This window comes from Chiloscyllium plagiosum, unplaced genomic scaffold, assembly GCF_037043375.1.
Source record: "Chiloscyllium plagiosum isolate Xiang-an unplaced genomic scaffold, Cpla_swu_hap1 HiC_scaffold_1, whole genome shotgun sequence".
Classification (NCBI taxonomy): domain Eukaryota; kingdom Metazoa; phylum Chordata; class Chondrichthyes; order Orectolobiformes; family Hemiscylliidae; genus Chiloscyllium; species Chiloscyllium plagiosum.
The window spans coordinates 96,166,848-96,194,077 of NW_028270139.1; the positions used below are offsets into that span (position 1 = coordinate 96,166,848).

Consider the following 27,230-nt stretch of genomic DNA (forward strand, 5'->3'; position numbering starts at 1 on the left):
ACTCTCTCTCTCTCTCGCACTCTCTCTCTCTCTCGCACTCTCTCTCTCTCTCTCTCTCTCTCTCGCACACTCTCTCTCTCTCTCTCTCTCGCACACTCTCTCTCTCTCTCTCGCACACACTCTCTCTCGCACTCTCGCGCTCTCTCTCTCTCTCTCTCTCACACTCACACTCTCTCTCTCTCTCTCTCTTTCTCTCTCTCTCACACACACTCTCTCGCACACTCTCTCGCACTCGCGCGCTCTCTCTCTCTCTCTCTCTCGCACTTGCTCTCTCTCTCTCGCACTCGCGCTCTCTCTCTCTCTCGCACACACACTCTCTCTCTCGCACACACACTCTCTCTCTCGCACACTCTCTCTCTCTCTCGCACGCGCACACACACACACTTTCTCACTCACTCTCTCTCTCACTCACTTCACTCACACTTCACTCACACTTCACTCACACTTCACTCACACTTCACTCACACTTCACTCACTCACTCACACCTCACTCACTCACTCACACCTCACTCACTCACTCACACCTCACTCACTCACACTTCACTCACACTTCACTCACTCACTCACACTTCACTCACACTTCACTCACTCACTCACACTTCACTCACTCACTCACACTTCACTCACTCACTCACTCACTTCACTCACTCACTCACACTTCATTCACTCACTCACACTTCACTCACTCACTCACACTTCACTCACTCACTCACTCACTTCACTCACTCACTCACACTTCATTCACTCACTCACACTTCACTCACTCACTCACACTTCACTCACTCACTCACACTTCACTCACTCACTCACTCACACTTCACTCACTCACTCACTCACACTTCACTCACTCACTCACTCACACTTCACTCACTCACTCACACTTCACTCACTCACTCACTCGACCGATGAGCGCATCTGAGTCTAGAGGGTTGGTCCAGACAATATTTAATTTGTGTAATTGGCCACGGCCTGACTTCAAGTTTCACCTGTTCCAGAGATGTGTAATAATATACAGGTATCTGAAAAGGTTGATTAGACTGTCTACCATGTGTACCTCCTGCAGGTATGCCCTACAACTGAAATGACTGACCTCCAAGAATCGCAACAACTTCTTTCGCTTTCGGTATGACACCCACTAATGGAAAGTTTTCCATTGACCCCAGTTTTGCTCGTGCTCCTTGCTACTCTTGTCAAATGCTGTCTCGACGTAACTCTCATCCCTTCTGGAATTCTGCTTTTTGTCCACATTTGAACCAAGCCCATAATGAGATAAAGGAATGGCCCTTCTGGAACCTAAAATAGACATCAGCAAGCTAGTTATTGCTAAGCAAGTGCTACTTGTTAGCACTACTTAAAATTTATTCATTTGTGGTACGTGGGCATCATTGGCTAGCCAGCATTTATCGCCCAACCCTAGTTGCTGTTTGGTAGTGAGCTGCCTTCTTGAACTCCTGCATCCCTTTGCTGTGGATTGACCCACAATACCATTGGGGAGAGAATTCCAGGATGTTGACCCACCGACAGTGAATGAACGATGATATGTTTACAAATTAGGGTGGTGAGTGGCTTGGTGGGGAGGGGGTGGATCTTGCAGGTGGTGGTGTTCCCATGTATCTGCTGCCATTGTCCTTCTAGATGGAATTGATCGTGAATTTGGAATTTGCTGTCTGAAGACTTTTGGTGAATTTCTGCAGCCCATCTTGTTGAAACTGAGCATTCGGAGTTGAGAGAGTGGAATGCTTGTGTAGGTAGTGCCAATCAAGCAGGCTACTTTGTCCTGGACAGTGTCAAGCTTCTTTAGTGTTGTGGAGCTGCACTCATCTAGGCAAGTGGGGAATATTCCATTACACTTCTGACTTGTGCCTTGGAGAATAGGTGGACAGGCTTTGGGGAGTCAGGAGGTGAGTTACTTGTTGTAGTATTCCTAGCCTCTGACCTGCTCTTGTAGCCACTGTTTTTAACGTATGGCGAGTACAGTTGGGTTTCTGGTCAGTGATAACCCCAGAATGTTGACAGTAGGAGTTTCAGTGATGGTAACACCATTGAATGTCAATAGGAAATGGTTAGATTGTCTCTTGTTAATGATGGTCACAGCCTGGCATTTGTGTGGCATGAATGTTACTTACCATTTGTCATCTCAGGCCTGGATATAGTCCAGATCTTGTTGGATTTGAACATGGACTGCTTCAGTATCTGAGGTGTCATGAATGCTGCTGAACATTGTGGAATCAAAGCAAACATCCACACTTCTGACCTTATGATGGAGTGAAGGACATTGAAGCAGCTGAAGATGGTTGGGCTGGTGATGATCCCTTGTATCACTTTATTGACAATTCAGTGTAAATTGGTGGGATAGTAATTGGATTGGTTTGATTGGATTTGCCCTGCTTTTTGTGTACAGGATGTACCTGTAAACAAATTTTCCTTTTTCCACTTTGCCGGGTAGCTGTCAGTGTTGTAGTTGTTCTGGAACATCTTGATCAGGTGAGCAGCAGGTTCTGAAGCACACATCTTCAGTACTCTTGCCAGAAAGTTATTAGGGCCCATACTCTTTGGAGTATCTAGTGCCTTTGGTTATTTCTGTATACTTCAGTTTTTTATTGATCAAACCCATCAGCCACCCAGCAATGTAGCAGTGTCATTATGCTGTGTGCACTGAGGCCAGGCCAAGAGATAGGAACAGGACTGCACCATTCAGCCCCTCAAGCCTGCTCCGCCTTTCAATAGGATCATGACTGTTGCACTATTCCTCACATCACTTTCCTGCTATTTCACTGTAACCCTTGATTCCCCAAGAATCTCTCAATCTTCGCCTTAAATATGCACAAGGACTCTGCTCCCATAGCTCTCTGTGGTAAAAGAGTTCCAAACACACTCAACCCTTTGAGAAAAAATTCCTTTTCATCTCTTATTTGGCATCTCTTTATTCTGAGATTATGCCCTTGATGAACTGTTGAAGAATTCACCATAACCTAGAGTGGCTGTCTGTCAACAGACAGATCATGACACCCGAAACATGAGTGAGATAAAAACGGCTGGATGGTGGAGACCTGTGGTTAATGCAGCTGGAGCTACAACAAGGAAGAGGGAGAATCTGGAGGAAAAGCTCTTATTATGTCTTCTCCTCTCATCAAGCAAAGTATACAGCTGTGACTTATACGGATTATTTTAGAACATAGAACAGTACAGCACAGAACAGGCCCTTCAGCCCACAATGTTGTGCCGAACATTGATCCTCATGTAAGGTAAACCTAATGTATGAACCCTCAAATTTCTGTGACCATATGTATGTCCAGCAGTCTCTTAAATATCCCCAATGACCTCGCTTCCACAACTGCTGCTGGCAACGCATACTCTCTCGACTCTCTGCGTAAAGAACCCGCCTCTGACATCCCCTCTATACTTTCTGCCAAATAGCTTAAAACTATGACCCCTTGTGTTAACAATTTCTCCCCTGGGAAAAAGTCTCTGGCTATCAACTCTATCTATGCCTCTCATTATCTTGTACACCTCAATTTTGTCCCCAGCATTGAGTTTTCAGGGACTGTTTGAGATTACAAAAGTGAATTTATGCACTGCACCCATGTATTTTGAATTCTGATGACCAGGTGATTTTATTTTTCTGGTGTTGGGTGCAAAGAGCCTGTTGGACAGAACAAGCTTGCAGATCCAAATATGTAGTAACACCATCTACGTACAAGTGATTTGAGTGAAACATGGATATTTAAAATAATTGAGATTACATGTTAGCATATTATACCCCTCTTGCTGCAACTATTACCTAGAAGGGGTGTCTGCAGCAGTGCAACTGAATCCTAATTTTGGTAGACCATGTATCTTGAGTAGTTTGAAACAACAATTTTTTGTCACCTCTTCAAATCCTGTTTCTGTTCTTGCCACAACACTGAAACTGCTCTTGCAAAGTTAGAAAATATGTCCTTCCTCACTGACCTCCACCTCATTGTCAATCTCTCCTTGTTCTTTACAACCTGTCTGCCGCCTTTCACAATACCATCATCCTTGATGTTTCTCCTTAGTTAACCAGAAGAATGGTAATAAATTCACTTGATTCTATTCTTATCTGTTCAATTGCAGCCAGAGAATCTCCAGAAAAAGCTTTTCCTCTCTCTGTTTATTTTCCCTTCACTTGTTTTCAAACCTTCAAGGCCTTGCCCCTTCCTATCTCTATCATTTTATCTAGCTCTATAAATCTCCAATCTCTGTGCTCCTTGAGTTGGTACATCTTGTGTGTCGCTAGGTTTTTGTTCCAATGGGCAACGATGCATTCAGCTGACTAGATGTTTTGCTCTGAAATTTGCTCCATAAAGTTCTCTGCTCATTACTTTGCTCTCTCCTTTATGATGCTCTCTAAAACCTACTCTTTGACCAAGCTAATGGCACTCTGTCCAAGTAGCGCCAATGTTGGAGCATTGATTTAAAGGTAGACCGAGTAATGTGTTTCTAAATGTTGTACACACCTGATCTTTGGGGAGTCATCTGATTGTGCTGATCTGATTTAGTGGAATTTGGAAAGCAGAGGAGTAGAGTTGAAGCACTGGAGTTTTCCTATCGGCTCAACAGTTCCGAGATAGAAAACTGATGTGCTCCAATGCTTGTTACCAGTAGATGGATATAATTACAGTTTATGGATTAGTGGTGCTGGAAGAGCACAGCAGTTCAGGCAGCATCCAAGGAGCTTCGAAATCAACGTTTCGGGCAAAAGCCCTTCATCAGGAATTACAGTTTAACTACTTTACGTAAAGCAGTTTACAACATAAATGTGGGTGCCGGTACTCTACGTTTCACCTGCGTCAGAGGTGTGTAACAACATTTCTGGACAGGTTGATTAGGAAAATAGATTAATAAAAAACTTAGCTAGAGTAAATGTAGCTTTCTTGTCACAATCCAGATGTCCAAATCAACAAAGATTAACAATGTTTATCTTTTCCATTAGTGTTTCCGAGCATTCTGCTGCAAAGGACCACCATCACCACGAACTGAATACGATGTTGTTTGTGTAGGCCTTACAGGATCTGGCAAGTCAAGCTTGCTTACACAACTCTGCAGTGAGAGTACAGACAACATCATACCCACGACAGGTAACATTTAAGCAGAATTGCAGTAGCTGTGTGAAATGCTATCATGTAAATTGACCTCTGTTGCAAAGTCAAAGTGAGGTATTTTTAGGTAGCACAACCTTTTGTAAATGTTGGTGGTAATAATCTAAATCTGCTATTTAAGATGTATTTGCACTGACTTTGAGACTCTTGAATCCTATATTCCTTCAAAGGTGTGACACTCTATTCTTAACTTTTATTTTTATCTGCTGATTATCCTGTTTTGTTTCCCCTCTTTAGTATTTTAGCTTGGACTCTTCCCTTTACCATAATAATTCAGTGTAAACTCATTTGTAGAGTACAGGTTGCCCTTCGATGCCTTTTGCTGTGCTACGGTCAAAGATTGGTGAATTAGGCCTTTGGTCTTTTTATTCCAGTTCCCCTTTTAACATGGGATCATTTAGTTAATATTAACATTATTAAAATAATAACTCTACATCAGAGAGGTGTTCTAAATGTAAAGATCCGCAGATGTATTTCGTGAAATTAGACTAGATTCATAAAACTGTGACTTTGAAACGCTGAAAATACTAGAATTAATTAGCAGATGAGCTGATCAGTGGCAAAGGGAATTTAATCTGGATAAATGTGAGGTGATGCACTTGGGCAGGACAAGCATGCAAGAGAATACATGATGAACAGTCAGAGTGTTGGAAACACCGAGGACTAGAGAGGTCTTGGTGTGCATGTACACCAGTCCCGTAATTTCAGGACAGTTGGATAAAGTGGTTAAGAACGTACATTGGGTTCTTCTCTTTATTAGCTGAGGTGTAGAATTTAAGACCAGGGATGTTATGCTGGAACTGTATCATTGGTTAGACCACAGCTAGAGTATTACGTGCTGTTCTGGAATCCACATTACAGGAGGGAAGTGATTGCACTGGCGAATGTGCAGAATATGTTCCCTGGGCTGAAAGGTTTTTGGTATGAAGAGAGGTTGGATCGACTGATATTGTTTATTTTGGAGCAGAGAAGATAGGAGGGGTCATGATTGGGATGTATAAAATTGAGGGCCATAGGGTAGACTGGAAGAAATATTTCCCTTCAGAGGGATCAATGCATGACCAGGGGAATAATTTAAGGGAAAGGCAGAAGATTCTAGTGGGGATGACGAAAATTCTTTTTCAATCCAGAGGGTGGTGGGAATCTCACTCCTGTACAGCTGTTAGAAGCAAAAGCCGTCAGAATATTTAAGAAGTATTTAGATGTGCACTTGTGCTGCCAAGGCATATAAGACAATGAACCAAGTGTTGGAAAATGCTATTAGAATGGTGAAGTAGCTGTTTTAGACCAGAATGGGCACGATAGAGCCTTTTTTTGTGTTGTAGATCTCTGAATGTAGGTCTGATAGTAACTGAAAGAAACTGAGTTAATGTTTCAGGGCACCTTCAATATTCATTGCCTTCACTGATGGGGAGTAGCACTCAGTGTGTACCTAACTATAAAATGCACTGTAGAAATTCACGAAGGCTCCCTCAACAGATTCCTTTCCAAACCATGCATCATCCTAAATTGGAACCATATTGCCGTTCCTTCTACTAAATCCTGGAACTCCCCCTTTACTGATATCATATATAATGGATATGGGCAGCAAATGCTGGCCAGGCCAGAGATGTCCACATTAATGAACAAATTCTTTCTTAAAAAAAATATTATTTAGATCTCCATAGAGTTGACTCTCACACATGTGAACTGTCTGTGGACCTTTGAGCTTGATGGCTTATTTGCCAGTCTTGGCCAACAATGTAGCAGTAACCACACTTCAAAAAGTGTATTGTAGGTTGTATATAGCTGTGGCATTTGTCTCAAAGCAGAAATTGCAGGATTTTCCTGCTTGGATTAGCTTTACCCTTTCTTGTTCCACGTGTTACATTCCCAACTGTTAACCAATAATGTGTTTTTGGTAGTGGGCGTATTTTTCAATTTTGTCATTTGACCATCTTCCAGGGCAAATGTCCTGAAACTATGTTAACTCAGCTCTGTCACCTTCAGTGGAAGCTAATAACATATGATAAATGCCGCCATGTATCCCACTGTTTATTGGGTAATACAAGCTGAATGGAACTAAAGCTGAAATATATGTATTCACCAGGCAGCATCTTCAGTGGGTGAGCCATTACTTCCATATAGAGAGGATCTCTTGTAGAGATCCAATCAAGAGGGGAGAGAAAAGAGAAATGTAGTTGGAATCAGGGATAGCATAGTCAAGGGAATAGACAAAGTTCTCTGTCGCCAGCATCATGAGTCCTCAGGTTGTGTTGATGGGTTACCAATGTCAACCCCCAGAATACTGGTAGTGAAGTAATAGTGATTGAATGCCATGGGGCTGTGGTTTGATTGTCTCTTGTTGGCGTTGGTTATAGCCTGGCATTCGTGTCAGCCCAAGCCAGGATATTGTCCAGAACTTGTAGCATTTGAACATAAACTATGTCAGTATCTGAGGAGTCACGAATAATGCAGAACGTTGCAACCATCAGTGAACATTCCCACTTCAGACCTTACGATGGAGGGAAAGGCATTGATGAAGCAGCTGAAGATGATTGGGCTGAGGAACTCCTGCAGACATGTCCTGGAGCTGAAATGACTGACCTCCACCAATCACGACCATGGTCCTTTGTGTCAGGTATGACGCCAGCCACTGGAGAGTTTACCCCTGATACCCATTGATTCCAGTTTTGCTAGGGCTCCTTGATACTACACTCTATCAAATGCAGCCTTGATGTCAAGGGCTGTCACTCTCACTTCACCTCTGACATTCATCTCTTTTGCCCATGTTTGCACCAAGGCTGTAATGGTCACTAGCTGAGTGACCCTGCTGGAACCCAAACTGGGCATCACTGATTGGGTTGTTGCTGAGCAAGTGCTGCTTGATAGCACTGTTGATGACACCTTCCATCACTTTACTGATGATTGAGTGACAACCGATGGGGTGGTAATTATCAGGGTTGGATTTGTCCTCCTTTTTTATGTACAGGAAATACTTGGGCAATTTTCCGTATTGTCTGGTAGGTACAATTGTAACTACTGGAACAACTTGGCGAAGGGAGTGACAAGTTTGGAGCATAAGTCTTCAGTTCTATTGCTGGAATGTTGTCAGGTCCCATAGACTTTGCAGTATCCAATGTCTCCAACCATTTCTTGATATCACGTGGAGTGAATCGAATTGGCTGAAGACTGGTAACGCTAATGCTGGTGACCACTGGAATAAGCCAAGATGGACCATCCGCTCGACACTTCTGGATGAAGATTACTGCAAAAGTTGTTGATATGCTGGGCTCTTCCATCATTGAGGAGGGGGTATTTGTGGAGCCACCGCCTCCAGTGAGTTATTTAATTGTCCACCATCATTCATGACGATGTGACAGGACTGCAGAGCTTAGATCTGATCCATTGATTGTGAGATTGCTTAGCTCTGTCTATCATTTGCCATTCTGCTGTTTGGCATGCATGTAGTCCTGTTTATTGGCTTCACTGGGTTGATTTCTCATCTTCAGGTATGCCTGGTGCTGCTCCTGGCATGCCCTCCTGCACTCTCATTGAACCTCCATTGAACCAGGGTTGATCCCCTGGTTTGATGATAATGGTTGAGTGGGGGGATATGCTGGGCCCTGAGGTTACAGATTGTGCTGGAGTACAATTCTGTTACTGTTGATGGCCCACAGTGGCTCATGAATGCCCAGTCTTGAGTTGCTAGATCTGATCGAAGTCTGTCCTATTTAGCACGTTGATAGTGCCACACAACATGATGGACATCATTCTCAATGTGATGGTGGTACTTGTGCTCCACAAGGACTGTGTGGTGGATCACTCTTACTGATACTGTCATGGACAGATGTCTCTGCAGCTAGCAGATTGGTAAGGATGAGATCAAGTTTGTTTTTCCCTCTTGTTGGTTCCCTCGCCACCTGCTGCAGTCCCAGTCCTTTTAGACCCTACCAGCTCAATGTGTAGTACTCCTGCCAAGCCACTCTTGTTGTACTGTGTAAGCTAACTTGTTATATGAAAGAAGATTGCAAGTTTTTTTTAGCTATCTAAAAGGTAAGAGCGAGGCAAGAATGGACATTGGAATGCTGGAAAATAAGGCTGGAGAAGTAACAATAGAGTCATAAAATCGTACAGCACTGAAACACACTGTTTGGTCTAAGACATCTGCACCAACCAGACATCCCAATCTGAACTTGTCCCATTTGCCAACATTTGGCCCATATCCAACTGAACCCTTCCTGTTCATATCCCTTTTAAGTGTTATCATTGTACCCACCTTCACCACTTCCTCTGACAGCTCATTCATGCATGCACCATCTTCTGCATGAGAAAGGTATCCATCAGGTCCTTTACAAAGGTTTCCCCTCTCACCTTAAACCTATGCTGTATAATTTCAGACTCGCCTACCCTAAGAAAAAGACCTTAGCTATTCATCGTATCCATACCCCTCATGATTTTATAAACCTCTATAAGATCACTTCAAAGTCTAAGACACTTAAGGAAAAAAACCCCAGCCACTCTCTACAATTCAAACCCTCCACCGCCTGCAACCTTGTAAATTTTTTCTGCTCACCCTCTCAATTTTAGCAACATCCTTCCTATGGAAAGGCAACCAGAATTGTATGCTGCATTCAAAAACCAATGTCCTGTAACATGACCTCCCAACTCCTATAATCAGTGTACTGACCAATGAAGGCAAGTGTGCCAAATGCCAGCTTCACCACCTTGTCTGTGACTCCACCTTCAAGGAAGTATGCATCTAAACCCCTAGGTCTTTGTTCAGCAACATTCCCCAGGGCCACCTCACATATATCTAAGTTAACCTCATCTTCCACTCCTCGGCCCATCTGATCAAGGTACTGTGTACTTTGTACTCTGAGATTAACCTCCTTCACTGTCCACTAACCACCTATTTTGGTGTAATCTGCAAACTTATTAACCCAAGCTCCTATACTCACATTCCAAGTCATCTATATAAATAATGAAAAGTAATTGGGAACAAAGAAATGGTGGAGAAACTGAATAGGTACTTTGCATCCATTTTCACAGTAGAAGACACCAGCATCGTTCCACAACTTCGAGAGTCAGGGGCAGATGTGAGTGCAGTGGCCATCACTAAGGAGAAGGTGCTGGGGAAGCTGAAAGATCTAAAAGTGAGTAAACTGAAGGAGATAGCTGAGGAGATTGCAGAGATATTGGTGGTGATCTTTCAGGAATCACTGGATCATTGAATGTGCCAGAGAACTGGCACATCCCTGTTTAAGAAGGGAGAGAAGAAGAATACTATAGGCTGCTTAGCGTGCCTTCAGTCATTGATAACATTTTAGAGTCCATTGTTAAGGCTGGGAATGTTGAAGTTGCAAAGTACTTAGAAGTACGTGGCAAAATGAGGCTGAGTCAGTGCAGCTTCATCAAGGGGAGGTCATGCCTGACAAATTTGTTAGAATTCTTTGGGGATGGGCTGTGTCTGGATGGGACACTCTTTAGAGAATTGGTGTAGATTTGAAGGATTGAATAGCCTCTTTTTGCATTGTGTGGTTTCTATGATTCTGAGAGGTATTGAATGACGTAAACAAAGGAGAGCCAGTGGACGTGATTTATTCAGATTTCCAAAGTACCTTTACTAAGTTGCCACATTAGAGGCTGCAGAATAAGACAAGAGCCTATAGTGTTAGGGGCAAGGTTTGGGCATGGATGGAGGATTCACTGACTGGCAGAAGGCAATGGTGATAAAGCAGTCTTTTTCAGGATGGCAGTCGGAGATTAATGAAGTTCTGCAGGCATCTGTGTTGGGACCACAAGTATTTGCAGTTAACGGTCTGAACGAAGGAACGAAGGTGATAGCATTTATTTCAAGTGGGCTAGAGTATAAGAGCAGAGAGGTACTGCTGAGGCTGTATAAGGTTCTGCTCAGACCATGTATCTAAGGAAGAATGTGCTGGCATTGAGGAGGGTTTAGAGGAGCTTTACAATAATGATTCTGGAATGAAGGGCTTGTCATATAAGGAGTGGTTGAGGCTCTGGATCTTTATTTGATGGAATTTAGAAAGATAAGGCAGGGATCTCATTGAAACTTACAGAATACTGAGAAGCCTGAATAGGTTAGACGTGGAGAAGATGATTCAATTAGTCAGAGAGACTAGGATACGAGGACACAGCCTCAGATGAAGGGACAGCCCTTTAGAACTCAGATGAGAAAACATTTCTTCAGCTAAAGGATTGCTAATCGTGTAACTCGTTACCACTGAAGGTTGTGGAGGCTGAGTCATTTCATGTGTTTAAGACAGAAATAGATGGGCTCTTGATTAGTAAGGTAATCCAGTGTTATAGGGAAAAGGCAGGAGAATGGGGTTGAGAAACATCAACTATGATCAAATGGCAGAAGGGACACCAAAAAAGAGAAAATGCTGGAAAATCTCAGCAAGTCTGGCAGCATCTGTAAGGAGAGAAAAGAGCTGATGTTTCGAGTCTAACTGACCCTTTGTCAAAGCTGGCAGAAGGGACACAATGGGCTGAATGTCCTCATTATGCTCTGACATCTTACTGTCGGAAAACTCACTAATGTCAGTCACATAAGGAAATTTGCCATCCTTAGTTGGTCTGGCCTACATTTGGCTCCAGACCCACAGCAATGTGATTGACTTTCGATTGCCCTCAGTGACCTGGCAACCACTCAGTTGTATCAATTGCTATGAAGCCTCAATGAAGAAATGAAACCATCAACCTTGACACTAGACATGACTATGGCGAAAACATCCCTGTTGACTCTTCCAAGTTAGTCTGGGGGCTTGTGCCAAAACTGGGAGAGCTGTCTCAGACTAGAAAAGCAACTGCCTGACATGGACATATTCACGGAGTCATATGTTACAGATAGCATCTCAATCACCACTATCACCATCCTTGGATATTCACTGTCAGGGCACAGAACAGCAGAAGTTATGGCACATTCAGGCGGGACTTCCCTGGGAGTCCTCGACTTTGACTCCGGAACCCATGCAGTCTCATGGCTTAAGATTAAACAAGAGCGAGGAAACCTTCTGCTTGTTACCATGTACCATCCTCCCTCGATGGATGAATCTGTACTTCCTCCATGTTGATCAACACTTAGAGGAAGCACTGAGGGCAGTAAGGGTGCAAAATCTGGAGGATTTTCTATCACCAAGAGTGACTCAGCAGCAACATTACTGATCAAGCTGGTTGGGTCCGAAAAGACATAGCTGCTAGACTGGATCTGCAGCAGGTAGTGAGGGAAACAACAAGAGGCAAATACATACTTGACCTTATCCTTATTAACCCTTGTTACAGATGCATCAGTTCATGATACTATCAGTAAGATTGACTGCCACAGTTTTTGTGGAGATGAGGTTTCACCTTCACATTGAGAATGTCTCCGTTGTTGTCTTGGTGCTAACACTGTGCTAAAAAGGACAGGCTTCAAACAGATCAAGCAACTGAAGACTGAGGATGAGGCCCTGTGGGCCATTGACAGCAGCAGAATCATTTTCGAAAATAATTTGCAACCTCATGGCTCGGCATGCATAAATTTGGACAAAAGGCGTTGAGTTATAGACATGAGGCAAAAGTGACAACCCTTAACATCAAGGCCACTTTTGATCAAGGAGCCCTAGCAAAACTGGAATCAGTGGATATTGGGGGCAAATTTTCCACTGGATGAAGTTATATTTGGCACAATGGAAGATGGTTGTGGTTATTAGAAATCAGTCATCTCCACTCCAGGACATTTCTGCAGGAATTGCTCAGGGTGGTGTCCTAAGCTCGACCATTTTCAGCTGCTTCATCAATGACTTGCCCTTGATGATCATAAGTGACACGGTGGCTCAGTGGTTCGCACTGCTGCCTTACAGTGTCAGGGAACCAGGTTCGACTCTAACCTTGGGTGACTGTCTGTGTAGAGTTTGCACATTCTCTCCATGTCTGCGTGAGTTTCCTCTGGGTGCTCCGGTACCCTCCCACAATCCAAAGATGTGCAGGTTAGGTGAATTGGTCAGACTAAATTGCCCATAGTGTTCAGGGATGGCTAGGTTTGGTGCATTAGTGAGGGGTAAATATAGGGTAGGAGAATAGGTCTGGGCAAGTTACTCTTCAGAGGGTTGGTATGGACCTGTTGGGCCGAAGGGCCTGTTTCCACACTGTAGGGATTCTATGGATAAGGTCAGAGTGGCATGGCTGCCGATGATTGCACAGTGTTCACCATTTGTGACTCCTCAAATACTGAAGCAATGCATGTCAAACGCAACAAGATCTGGATATTATCAATGCTTGGGCTGATAAATCGCAAATAACATTCATGCCTCTCAAATGCCAGGCAATGACCATCTCCAATAAGAGACAATATAACCATCACCCTTGACATTCAATGCCGTTACCATCACTGAATCCCCCACTATCAACATACTAGAGTTTACTATTGACCAGAAACTCAACTGGACTCGCCATACAAATACAATGACTAAGAGCAGGTCAGGGGCTAGGAATACTAGAGCAAATAACGCCCTTCCTGGCTACCCAAAGCCTCCCCATCATCTATAAGCACATCTCACTTGCCTGGATGGGTGCATCTCCAACAACACTCAAGAAGCTTGATATCATGCAAAACAAAACACCACATCCACTCCCTCCACTACCAACACTCAGTTTATTATCTACAAGTTATACTACAGAAATTCACCAAAAATCCTTAGACAGCACTTTCTATACCCACAACAACTTATATCGAGAAGGGCAAAGGCAACAGATACTTGAGAACACCACCACCTGCAAGTTCTCCTCTGAATCGCTCCTGATCCTTACTTGGGAATATGCTGCCAATCCCTCATTGCCACTCGATCAAAATCTTGAAATTCTCTCGCTAAGGTCAATGTGGGTCTACCTACAGCACATGGACTGCAGCAATTCAAGAAGACAGCTCACTACCACTTTTTCAAGGCCAATCGGGACAGGTAATAAATGCTAACCAGCCAATGATATTCACATCGCATGAGGGAATTTTGAAAAAAATTGAGGCTGCAGCCAGATCAACCACGATCTTATTGAATGGCAGGCAAGCTCTCAGGACTGAATGACCAACTTCTACTCGGAATTCATAATGTTCGTAAGTGTTAAGCTGGACATAGTTGTTATAACTAGTATCCATACAATATCAAGCATTTTACTCTGTCTGAGAACAGATAGATTGACTATGAAAAATTCAGAAGGAGGCCTTGGATGTTAAGTGCAAATTGGCGATGGAACAAAGGAGTACAATCATGGCTGATCAACCACTTCAAAATCTTTTACTTACCCAGCACCTTAACCCTGTCCATCACAGTAATGAGAAATCCGTAAATCTCTTCTTTAAATTCACTGAAAGACAGAGATTCCTCAGCCCTTGTGGTAGAAAATTCTAAAGGTTCACAGTGGGACAACAGTGGTTCACTGGTTAGAACTGCTGCCTCACAGCACCAGGGTCCAGGTTCGATTACACCCTCTGACGATAACTGTGTGGAGTTTGCACATTCTCCCTGTGTCTGCGTGGGTTTCCTCCGGGTGCTCCAGTTTCCTCCCACAGTCCAAAGATGTGCAGGCTAGGTGAATTGACCATGCTAAATTGCTCATAGTGTTAGGTGCATTGGTCAGAGGGAAATGGGTCTGGGTGGGTTACTCTTCGGAGAGTCGGTGTGGCCTAGTTGGGCCGAAGGGCCTGTTTCCACACTGTAGGGAATCGAATCGAAAAAGCCCTCCGAGTAAAATTTCTCCTCCTCTCTGATGTAAATGGCATTTCCTTTATTTTTAAGTGTGCTCCCTGGTTTTAGAATCACTAGCCAGTGGAAATCCCTTACCCAAATCTACCCTATCTATCCTTTTCAATATTTCGTAGGTTTCAATATGATCACCTGTCATTATTCAAAACTGTAGAGTGCACAAGCCCAGTTTGCCCAATTTCTTTTCAAAGGACAGTCCACCATCCGGGGAACAAGTCTGATGGACCTTTATTACACTATCTGTCAATCATATCTTTCCTGCAAAAAAGAGATTGAAACTGCCCACAGTACTCCAGGTGTAGACCAACGAAGGTTCTTTTCAGTTGAAGCAAGACTTCACTCGTCCTGTACACACATTTTCTTGCAATGAAGGCTAACATGGTGGCTCACTGGTTAGTACTGTTGCTTCATAGTGCCAGGGACCCGAGTTTGATTTCGTCCCTGGGCGAATGTCTGTATGGAGTTTGCACGTTCTCCCAGTGTCTGTGGGTGCTCTGGCATCTTTTCACAGTCCAAAGATGTGCAGGTTAGGTGGATGGGAAATTGTCTATAGTGTCCAGGGATATGCAGGCTACGACGATTTAACCATGGGAAATGCAGGATTACAGGGATGTTGTAAGGGGTGGATCTGGATGGGATACTCTTCGCCGGGTTAGCGTGGACTTCATACACCAAATGTTCATCTAGTCACCTCATTCATTTCTCCGATCAAAGAGGATAACTTCACATTTTTACACATTATATTCCATTTGCTGTGTTCTTGCCTATTCACTCAGCTTGTCCAAATCTTTCTGAAGCCACTTTACAATTTCCTCACAAAACATATTTCCACTTAGCTTTCTATCATCTGCAAATTTGAATCTCAAAATATTAAATTCAGTCATTGCATCTAAATTATTGATAGATATTGAAAGCCCCCACATACCAATCCTTCATTAGTCATAGCCTGCCAATGTGAGAATTATTGATTTTGAGCTGGGTCATTCAGTATATTCAAGGCTGAGAAATGTTTTAATCAATTAAGGAATGAACGATAAAAGGGAAAAGGTATGAAAGTAGAGTTGAGGGTTATGAGATCACCCACGATCTCACTGAATGGTGGAGCACACTCGCGCTGAATTGCCTACATCAACTTCTGTCTCTTCTGGTCTTATTCCTACTTTACATTTTCTGAGTGTTAGCTAATTCTTAATCCATGCTAACACATTTCCTCCTATAGTTTTGCTCCAGCCTTTCTATTCAGTCTCCTGTGAGAGCTTTTATCAAAAGCCTTCTGAAAATCCAAGTATTAAATTCCATAGGTTCTCTTTGAACAAATTTGTTAGTAACATCTTCAGAAAAATCCAAATTCAGCAAATAAGATTTCCCATTTGCATATCCATGCTGCCTATGCCCAATTGGATCATTGTCAATCACAGCTTGCAAGCTGTCACTTTGAATCCTGACCTAGTCTTCCACTTCAGTGATCCACTTCAGTGATACACTTCATTGGAAATGCTGCTGGAAGGTTTAAGTCATTTTGCAGAATTCCTTCGATGTATAACTAATTGACAACAACATTCACCGCAACATTTTTTTGTGTTGAGCAACTAAAATTTAGATTGGCATTGCCGTTCCTGACTTTGAGGTTAAAATTAACATGCTGCTGAAGTTGGGTGTTAAAAATTCAAAATATTCCTTTCCTGAACAGTAAATTCCTTTATTCATTAAAACAAAATTTGGCAAAAATGTTTTTCTCATCTTCGAAATGAATTTCACATTTTGTCATCTATGCCTTTTCCCTGTTTTAAGGCTCATTATTTCTTTCTGTTCTCTTCAGGTTTTAGCATTAAAGCTGTTCCATTCCAGAATGCTATCCTCAATGTGAAAGAACTTGGAGGTATGTGTAGTTTAAGCAAAGTATATTTTGAATTACTGAAAAACTAAATGGTTAGTTTTGTGCTTTTGTACAAAAGCATTCCAGTGGAGGGATTTGTACTGTCTTGATCATGCAAAGGGAATGATAAATTTATATTTTCAGTTTGGGAGAAACTGTAGAGGGCTGATAACAAATAATAGTAATAATTATGTGGTGACAAGTAACTTTGTTAGGGTGCTGAGTATTAAAAAGGGAATAGATTTGCTCGAACTGCTCGGGAGGATTTAAACTAGTAAGGTGGGGGGTGGGACCCAGGGAGATAGTGAGGAAAGAGATCAATCTGAAACTGGTACAGTTGAGAACAGATGAGTCAAACTGTCAGGGCAAGCATGGATAAATTAAATTAAACTGCATTTATTTTAGTGCAAGGGGCCTAACGGGGAAGGCAGATGAACTCAGGGCATGGTTAGGAACATGGGACTGGGATATCAAAGCAATTACAGAAACATGGCTCAGGGCTGGCAGCTTGATGTTCCAGGATACAAATGCTACGGGAAGGATAGAAAGGGAGGCAAGAGAGGAGGGGGAGTGGCATTTCTGATAAGGGATAGCACTACAGCTGTGCTGAGGGAGGATATTCCTGGAAATACATCCTGGGAAGTTATTTGGGTTGAACTGAGAAATAAGAAAGGGATGATCACCTTATTGGGATTGTATTATAGACCCCCTAATAGTCAGAGGGAAATTGAGAAACAAACTTGTAAGGAGATCTCAGCTATCTGTAAGAATAATAGGGTAATTATGGTAGGGGATTTTAACTTTCCAAACATCGACTGGGACTCCCATTGTGTTAAACGTTTAGATGGAGAGGAATTTCTTAAATGTGGACAAGACAATTTTCTGATTCATTATGTGGATTTACCAACTAGAGAAGGTGCAAAACTTGATGTACTCTTGGGAAATAAGGCAGGGCAGGTGACTGAGGTGTCCGTGGGGGAGCACTTTGGGGCCAGCGACCATAATTCTATTTGTTTTAAAATCATGATAGAAAAGGATAGACCAGATGTAAAAGTTGAAGTTCTAAATTGGAGAAAGGCCAATTTTGATGGTATTAGGCAAGAACTTTCAAAAGCTGATTGGAGGCAGATGTTCGCAGGTAAAGGGACGGCTGTAAAATGAGATAACGAGAATCCAGAGAAAGTATATTCCTGTCAGGGTGAAAGGGGAGGCTGGTAGGTGTAGATAATGTTGGATGACTAAAGAAATTGAGGGTTTGGTTAAGAAAAAGAAGGAAGAATATGTCAGGTGTAGACAGGATAGATCGAGTGAATCCTTAGAAGAGTAAAAAGGAAGTAGGAGTATGCTTAAGAGGGAAATCAGGAGGGCAAAACGGGGACATGAGATAGCTTTGGCAAGCAGAATTAAGGAGAATCCAAAGGGTTTTTACAAATATATTAAGGACAAAAGGGTAACTAGGGAGAGAATAGGGCCCCTCAAAGATCAGCAAGGTGGCCTTTGTGTGGAGCCACAGAAAATGGGGGAGATACTAAATGAATATTTTACATCAGTATTTACTGTGGAAAAGGATATGGAAGATATAAACTGTAGGAAAATAGATGGTGACATCTTGCAAAATGTCCAGATGACAGAGGAGGAAGTGCCTGGATAACTTGAAACGGGTAATGGTGGATAAATCCCTAGGACCTGATCAGGTGTACCCGAGAACTCTGTGGGAAGCCAGAGAAGTGATTGCTGGGCCTCTTGCTGAGATATTTATATCATCGATAGTCACAGGTGAGGTGCCGGAAGACTGGAGGTTGGCAAATGTGGTGTCACTGTTTTAAGAAGGGCAGTAAAGACAAGCCAGGGAACTATAGACCGGTAAGCCTGACCCAGTGGTGGGCAAGTTGTTGGAGGGAATCCTGAGGGACAGGTTGTGCATGTATTTGGAAAGGAAGGACTGATTAGGGATAGTCAACATGGCTTTGTGTGTGGGAAATCATGTCTCACAAACTTGATTGAGTTCTTTGAAGAAGTAACAAAGAGGATTGATGAGGGCAGAACAGTAGATGTGCTCTATATGGACTTCAGTAAGGCGTTTGACAAGGTTCCCCATGGGAGACTGATTAGCAAGGTTAGATCTCACGGAATACAGGGAGAACTAGCCATTTGGATACAGAACTGGCTCAAAGATAGAAGACAGCGGGTGGTGGTGGAGGGTTGTTTTTCAGACTGGAGGCCTGTGACCAGTGGAGTGCCACAAGGATTGGTGCTGGGTCCTCGACATTTTGTCATTTACATAAATGATTTGGATGCGAGCATAAGAGGTACAGTTAGTAAGTTTGCAGATGACACCAAAATTAGAGGTGTAGTGGACAGCGAAGAGGGTTACCTCGGATTACAACAGGATCTTGACCAGATGGGCCATGGGCTGTGAAGTGGCAGATGGAGTTTAATTCAGATAAATGCGAAGTGCTGCATTTTGGGAAAGCAAATCTTAGCAGGACTTATACTCTTAATGGTAACGGCCTAGGGAGTGTTGCTGAACAAAGAGACCTTGGAGTGCAAGTTCATAGCTCCTTGAAAGTGGAGTCGCAGGTAAATAGCGAAGAAGGCGTTTGGTATGCTTTCCTTTATTGGTCAGAGTATAGACTACAGAGTTGGGATGTCAAGTTGCTGCTGTACAGGACATTAGTTAGGCCACTGTTGGAATATTGGGTGCAATTCTGGTTTCCTTCCTATCGGAAAGATGTTGTGAAACGTGAAAGGGTTCAGAAAAGATTTACAAGGATGTTGCCAGGGTTGGAGGATTTGAGCTATAGGGAGATGCTGAACAGGCTGGGGCTGTTTTCCCTGGAGCGTCAGGCTGAGCGATGACCTTTATAGAGATTTACAAAATTATGAGGGGCATGGATAGGATAATTAGGCAAAGTCTTTTCTCTGGGGTCGGGGAGTCCAGAACTAGAGGGCATAGGTTTAGGGTGAGAAGGGAAAGCTATAAAAGAGACCTAAGATGCAACCTTTTCACACAGAGGGTGGTACGTGTATGCAATGAGCTGCCAGAGGATGTGGTGGAGGCTGGTACAATTGCAACATTTAAGAGGCATTTGGATGGGTATATGAATAGGAAGAGTTTGGAGGGATATGGGCCGGGTGCTGGCAGATGGGACTAGATTGGGTTGGGATGTCTGGCTGGCATGGACGGGTTGGACTGACGCGTCTGTTTACATGCTGTACATCTCTATGACTCTAAGTCTATGAGTAGTACACAATGCAATCATCCAATTTGTTTTGGAGTTCCACAGAGAGGAATGGAGATATGGGCTCAGAAGACTAAGCAGTTTTTCTTTTTTTAAAAGTAATGCTGCAGTATTAAGCCACTATATTTTCTGGGAATTGCTTATGGCAACAAAACATACATAGCATTTTTTTAAGCAATAAACATTTAGTATAATTATTTCTACTGTCAGTTACTGAAATGCTGTAATAGCTTGCTCAAGAGTTCTCCATTCATGGAATGTGGACATCAACATTTATTGGTCGTCTATAATTGTGCTTGAGAACGTTATTCATCCACCTGAAACATGACAGTCAGTGATAAAAGTACTGTTGGAATTGAGTTAAGGAGAGAACTACAGGATTTTGACCAAGCAACAGTGGAGACTAGTCACCTGCTTCCACATCTGGATGGTGTGAGACGTGGAGGTGAACTTGAAAGTGGTGTCCCATGCACCTACTACCTTTGTATTTGTAGGTAATAGGCAGGCACTGGTTGGACAGATGCTGCTGAAAAACTTGAAAATATTTCTGCAGAAAATCTGAAGATTGAATACACTAAATCCCTGATGTGCTGGTGGAGGCAGTGAATTTTTAAGGTGGTGAATATTTTTTGTATATAGACAATAGGTGCAGGAGTAGGCCATTCTGCCCTTCGAGCCTGCGCCACCATTCAATATGATCATGGCTGATCATCCTTAATCAGTATCCTATTCCTGCCTTGTTTCCATAACCCTTGAGTCCACTATCCTTGAGAGCTCTGTCCAGACCGGGCCTCCACTGCCCTCTGGGGCAGAGCATTCCATACAGCCACCACTCTCTGGGTGAAGAAGTTTCTCCTCCTCTCTGTCCTAAATGGTCTACCCCGTATTTTTAAGCTAGGTCCTCTGGTTCAGCACTCGCCCATCAGCGGAAACATGTTTCCTGCCTCCAGAGTGTCCAATCCTTTAATAATCTTATATGTCTCAATCAGATCCCCTCTCAGTCTTCTAAAGTCAAGGGTAAACAAGCCCAGTCGCTCCGGTCATTCAGCGTAAGGTCGTCCCGCCATTCTAGGAATTGACCTCGTGAACCTACGCTGCACTCCCTCAATAGCCAGAATATCTTTCCTCTAATTTGGAGACCAGAACTGCACACAGTACTCCAGGTGTGGTCTCACCAGGGCCCTGTACAGCTGCTATGTGGGACTTTATCAAAAAGCTTTCTGAAAGTCCAGGTACACTACATCTACTGGATCTCCCTCGTCCATCTTCAGAGTTACATCCTCAAAAAATTCCAGAAGATTAGTCAAGCATGATTTCCCCTTCATAAATCCATGCTGACTCTGACTTATCCTGTTACTACTATCCAGATGTGTCGTAATTTCATCCTTTATAATAGACTCCAGCATCTTTCCCACCACTGAGGTCAGACTAACTGGTTTATAATTTCCTGCTTTCTCTCTCCCACCTTTCTTAAAAAGTGGTATAACATTAGCCTCCCTCCAATCCGCAGGAACTGATCCCGAATCTATCGAACTCTGGAAAATAATCACCAACGCATCCACGATTTCTCGAGCCACCTCCTTCAGTATCCTAGGATGTAGACCATCAGGCCCTGGGGACTTATCAACCTTCAGACCTAACAGTCTCTCCAACACCAATTCCTGGCAAATATAAATTCCCTTAAGTGCAGGTCCTTCACCCACTGTTACCTCAGGGAGATTGCTTGTGTCTTCCCCAGTGAACACAGATCTGAAGTAACAATTCAATTCTTCTGTCATTTCTTTGTTCCTTGTAATATATTCCCCTGTTTCTGTCTTCAAGGGCCCAATTTTAGTCTTAACCATTTTTTTGCCTTTCACATCCCTAAAGAAGCTTTTACTATCCTCCTTTATATTTTCGGCCAGTTTACCTTCATACCTCATTTTTCTCTGCGTATTTCCTTCTTAGTAATCCTCTGTTGTTCTTTAAAAGCTTCCCAGTCCTCCATTTTCCCACTTATCTTTGCTATGTTATACTTTTTATCTTTTAACTTTATATTTTTCTTAACTTCCCTCATCAGCCACGGCCACCCATGCCTCCTCCTAGGATCTGTCTTCCTTTTTGGAATGAACTGATCCTGCACCTTCTGCATTATACACAGAAATATCCGCCATTGTTCCTCCACTGTCATCCCTGCTAAGGTATTGCACCATTGAACTTTGGCCAGCTTCTCCCTCATAGCTCCATAGTTCCCTTTATTCAACTGAAATATTGTCACTTCCGATTGTACCCTCTCCCTCTCAAATTGCAGATTGAAGCTTATTGTATTATGGTCACTACTTCCCAATGGCTCCTTCACTTCGAGATCCCTGATCAATTCTGGTTCGTTGCACAATACCAGATCCAGAATTGCCTTCTCCCTGGTCAGCTCCAGCACCAGCTGTTCTAAGAATCCATCTCAGAGGCACTCCACAAAGTCTCTTTCTTGAGGTCCAATACCATCCTGATTCTCCCAGTCTACCTGCATGTTGAAATCTCCCATAACAACTGCAGTAACATCTTTGTGACAGGCCAATTTCAGCTCCTGATTTAACTTACATCTGACATCCAGACTACTGTTTTGGGGCCTGTAGATAACTCCTAAGAGGGTCTTTTTACCCTTAGAATTTCTCAGCTCTATCCACACTGACTCTACATCCCCTGATTCTAGGTCCCCGCGCAAAGGACTGAATATCATCCCTTACCAACATGGCCACCCCACCCCCTCTGCCCGTCAGTCTGTCCTTACAATAGCACGTGTAGCCTTGAATATTCATTTCCCAGGCCCTGTCCACTTGAAGCCACGTCTCAGTTATCCCCACAATACCGTATCTGCCAATTTCCACAAGAGCCTCAAGGTCATCCATCTTATTTCTAATGCTTCGTGCATTCATGTATAGTATTTTTAATTTGTTACTGCCCTCACCCTTCCCATCAACTCCTATTTCACTCAACCTTACAGCATGATCCCTTTGAGTTTTCTGCCTCATTGATACAGTTGTCTTTCTTGACTTCCCTTGTTCTAACTTTCCCTTCAATTTCCTTCTTAAACATCCAGTTTGTCCCCTCCACCCCCCCCGCCGCTACTTAGTTTAAATGTAGCATGAAATATTGACTGTTCACTGGTGGGCATTGACTGGAGATGCACCAGTGCTATGTAATGTGGTCAGAACAAAACTAGTTAAGTTTGGAGATGCCTAGTTATGATGTAAATATCCGTAAAAACAAAATTCATAGAAATGTGTAAAAACATTTGGACAAATATATGGAGAGGAAAGGTTTGGAAGGATACGGGCCAAGTGCAGGGAAATGGGGTTAGCGTGGACAGACATTTTTATTGGCATCTCCAGTTTGGGCCAAAGGACCTGTCTCTGTGCTGTAGGACTCTATGGCTTGATGATTAAACTCCAGTTCTATCTATCTTTACTTAGCAAGAAAAACAGGATAAGGTGTGAATCAAGCTGAAGTTCAACCTGGATAAATGCAAAATGATTCATTTGGAAGGTCGAATTTAAATGTCAAATACAGGGTTAAAGACAGGATTCTTGGTAGTGTGGAGGAATAGCGCGATCTTGGGGTCCATGTACATAGATCCCACAAAGTTGCCACCCAAGTTGATAGGGTTGTTAAGAAAACCTCTATGGTGTTTTGGCTTCCATTAACGGGGGATTGAATTTAAGAGCTACGAGGTTTTGCTGCAGGTCTATAAAACCCTGGTTAGACCACACTAGTGTGCCCAGTTCTTGTTGCCTCGTTACAGGAAGGATGTAGATGCTTTAGAGACGATGCAGAGGAGATTAACGAGAATGCTGCCTGGATTGGAGGGCATGTCTTATGAAGAAAGATTGAGTGAGTTTGGGCTTTTTACACTGGAGAGAAGAAGGAAGAGAGGTGACTTGAAAGAGATCTACAAGGTAATGAGATGCATAGATACAGTACATAGGCAGAGACATTTCCCCAGGGCAGAAATGGCTGTCAAGAGGGTCAAAATTTAAAGGTGATTGGTGGAAGGTTTGGGGGAGATATCAGCAGTAGGTTCTTTATGTGGAGAGTGGTGGGTGCATGGAATGCACTGCCAGTGGTGCTAGTAGAGTCAGACACATTGGGGACATTTAAGCAACTACTGGACAAACACATGGATGGCCGTAAATTAAGGGTTTGTAGGTTAGATTGATCGTAGATTAAGATAAATGTTTGGCACAACATCATGGGCCGAAGACACAGTCACAGCCTGTACTGTTTTATGTTCTGAGTTATATTGTCTTGGCTGGTTTCTGACATGTGACTGTACTGAACTACATTTATTGAGAAAAATGGGGAATATACCATTGCACTCTTACTTGCAGTGTGCTCCAGAACTACTGTGTCCCTGGAAAAACTTCAGTACAATTACATCTGATTGGGAATGTGAATAATAAGCCAAGTATATCTTGTCCACATGATACAGGACCTGTCCAACCTGGGCAAATTGTGCATCATGAATCTACTCCAATATCTGCAAAGTCATGGAAGGTTTCATTGAAGCTGCAGTCAAACAGCACTTACTCAATACTGACCTGTTCACAGATCCTGAATTTGGGTTCTGGTTGCATCAATAACTCTGGACCTTAGTCTGAAAATGGCCAAAAGACTTGCATATCTGAAATGAGTAAGACAGCTTTTGCCCAAGTGTGACAGGGTAGAGCCCTAGGAAAATTAAAAATTGGTTGGAAATAAAGAGGAAAACACACCATTGTTGTGAAGATTGATCCAGCAGTTAAGATGATGGTTATGGTTGTTGGAGGCCAACTGTCTCATGCACAGGAATCACTTGGTAGTTTCCTAGGCCCAGTCATCTTCAGTAGTTTCATGTAAGTAACATCGGTGCCAGGCAATGATTATCTCCAACAAGAAGCTGACTGTTTCCTCTGGACATTCAACAGTTTTACTATCACTGAATACCCACTATCAACATCCTAGGCTTACAATTGATCAGAAACTGACCTGGACCAGTCATAAAAATACTGTGACTGACAAAAGGCAAAAGATAGGAAATTTTGTGGCAAATAACCTGCCTAACATCCCAAAGTCTATCCACTATGTTCAAAGCATGTCTCAAGCATGATGGAATGCTGCCTCTGAATAATACCACTCCTGCAATGCTCAATTGCTATAAATTAACATCCACCACCTTTAAAGTTTCATTGCCTCTGCCACCAGCCTACTGAGGTTACACATTTTGAACATCATCCAGAAAAAGAAGCTCACTTGATTGATACCCTATTCTCTATCTAAGCATTCACTCCCTAGCACTGTTACAAGTGTGTACCATCTATGAGACACATTTCTTCAAATTGCCCATGCTCCTTCAGTTTACAAAGTTCTGAATGTAGGTTTGCTTACTGAGCTGGAAGATTCATTTTCAGATGTTTCATCATCACCATACTAGGTAACATCTTCAGTGAGCGTCCAGATGAAGCACTGCTGATGTTTCCTGCTTTCTCTTTATGTTTGGGTTTCCTTAGGTTGGTGATGCCATTTCCTATGGTGATGTCATTTCCTGTTCTTTTTCTCAAGGGGTGGTAAATGGGGTCAAAGTGAATGTGTTTGTTGATAGAATTCTGGTTGGAATGCCATGCTTCTGGGAATTCTTGTGCATGTCTCTGTTTGGCTTGTCCGAGGATGGATGTGTTGCCCCAGTGTCCTTCCTTATCTGTACATAAGAATACTAGTGAGAGAGGGTCATGTTGTTTTGTTGCTAGTTAATGTTCATGTGTCCTGGTGGCTAGTTTTCTGCCTGTTTCACCAATGTAGTGTTTGTTACAGTCCTTGCATGGTATTTTGTAAATTACATCAGTTTTACTTGTGTGTATAGGGTCTTTCAAGTTCATTAACTGCTGTTTTAGTGTGTTGGTGGCTTTGTGGACTACCATGATGCCAATGGACCTGAGTAGTCTGGCAGTCATTCTTTGATGTAGAAGAGAGTGGTTAGGGTTTCTGTACGCATTTTGTCTGCTTGTTTAGGTTTGTTGCTGAGAAATCGGCAGACTGTGTTCATTGGGTACCCATTCTTTTTGAGTACACGGTATAGGTGATTTTCCTCGGCTCTGTGTAGTTCCTCTGTGCTATAGTGTGTGTGGAGGCTTGTTGAAATAATGTTCTGATGCAGCTTCATTTGTGGATGTTAGGATGATTGCTTCTATAGTTCAATCTTTGGTCCATAGGTGTTGTTTTCCTACAGCAAACTATAACAAACAAACAGGCAGAAAACTAGCCAGCAGGATACATGAACATCAATTAGCCACAAAACAACATGACCCTCTCTCACTAGTATCTGGACGTACAGATAAGGAAGGACACCACTTCGGCTGGGACAACACATCCATCCTAGGACAATCCAAACAGAGACACTCATGAGAATTCTTAGAAGCATGGTATTCCAACTAAAACAAACATATTGACTTGAACCCCATTTACCACCCCTGAGAAAAAGAACAGGAAATGACATCATCATAGGAAATGGTGTCATCACAGGAAATTACATCACCAACCCAAGGAAACCCAAACACATAAATAGAAAACAGGAAACATCAGCAGTGCTTCATCCGGAGGCTCACAGAAGATGTTGGTTGAAACTTTATTGCTGGAACAGCACAGCAGGTCAGGCAGCATCCAGGGAACAGGAGATTTGACATTTCGGGCACAAGCCCTTCTTCAGGAATGAGCAGAGAGTGTTCAGCAGGAGAAGATAAAAGGTAGGGAGGAGGGACTTGGAGGAGGGGCGTTGGAAATGTGATAGGTGGAAAGAGGTCAAGGTGAGGGTGATAGGTCGGAGTAGGATGGAGGCGGAGAGGTCAAGAAGAAGACTGCAGGTCAGGAAGGCGGTGCCGGGCTGGAGGGATTCGGCTGAGACAAGGTGGGGGGAGGGGGGATGAAGAAACTGGTGAAGTCCAAGTTCATCCCCTGTGGTTGGAGGGTTCCCAGTCGGAAGATAAGACGCTCCTCCTCCAACCGTCGCGTTGTTGTGGTTTGGCGGTGGATGAGTCCAATGACCTGCATATCCTCGGTGGAGTGGGAGGGGGAGTTGAAATGCTGTGCTACAGGGTGGTTGGGTTGGTTCGTCCGGGTGGCCCAGAGGTGCTCTCTGAATCGCTCCGCAAGTAGGCAGCCTGTCTCCCCAATATAGAGGAGGCCACACCGGATGCAGTAGATGATGTGGGTGGAGGTGCAGGTGAATCTGTGGCGGATATGG

General features: G+C 43.2%; 1 protein-coding gene across 3 annotated transcripts in view; it reads left to right on the forward strand.

Moving 5' to 3' along the window:
- Nucleotides 1-27,230, forward strand: part of arl15b (ARF like GTPase 15b) — a 301,390-nt gene that overhangs the window by 107,748 nt on the left and 166,412 nt on the right. For all 3 annotated transcript variants that reach the window (XM_043688467.2, XM_043688457.2, XM_087989200.1), the window contains exons 2-3: nucleotides 4,955-5,099; nucleotides 16,683-16,742. In XM_043688467.2, coding sequence (XP_043544402.1) covers nucleotides 4,955-5,099; nucleotides 16,683-16,742 — 205 coding nt within the window. The remainder of the gene's footprint in view (nucleotides 1-4,954; nucleotides 5,100-16,682; nucleotides 16,743-27,230) is intronic.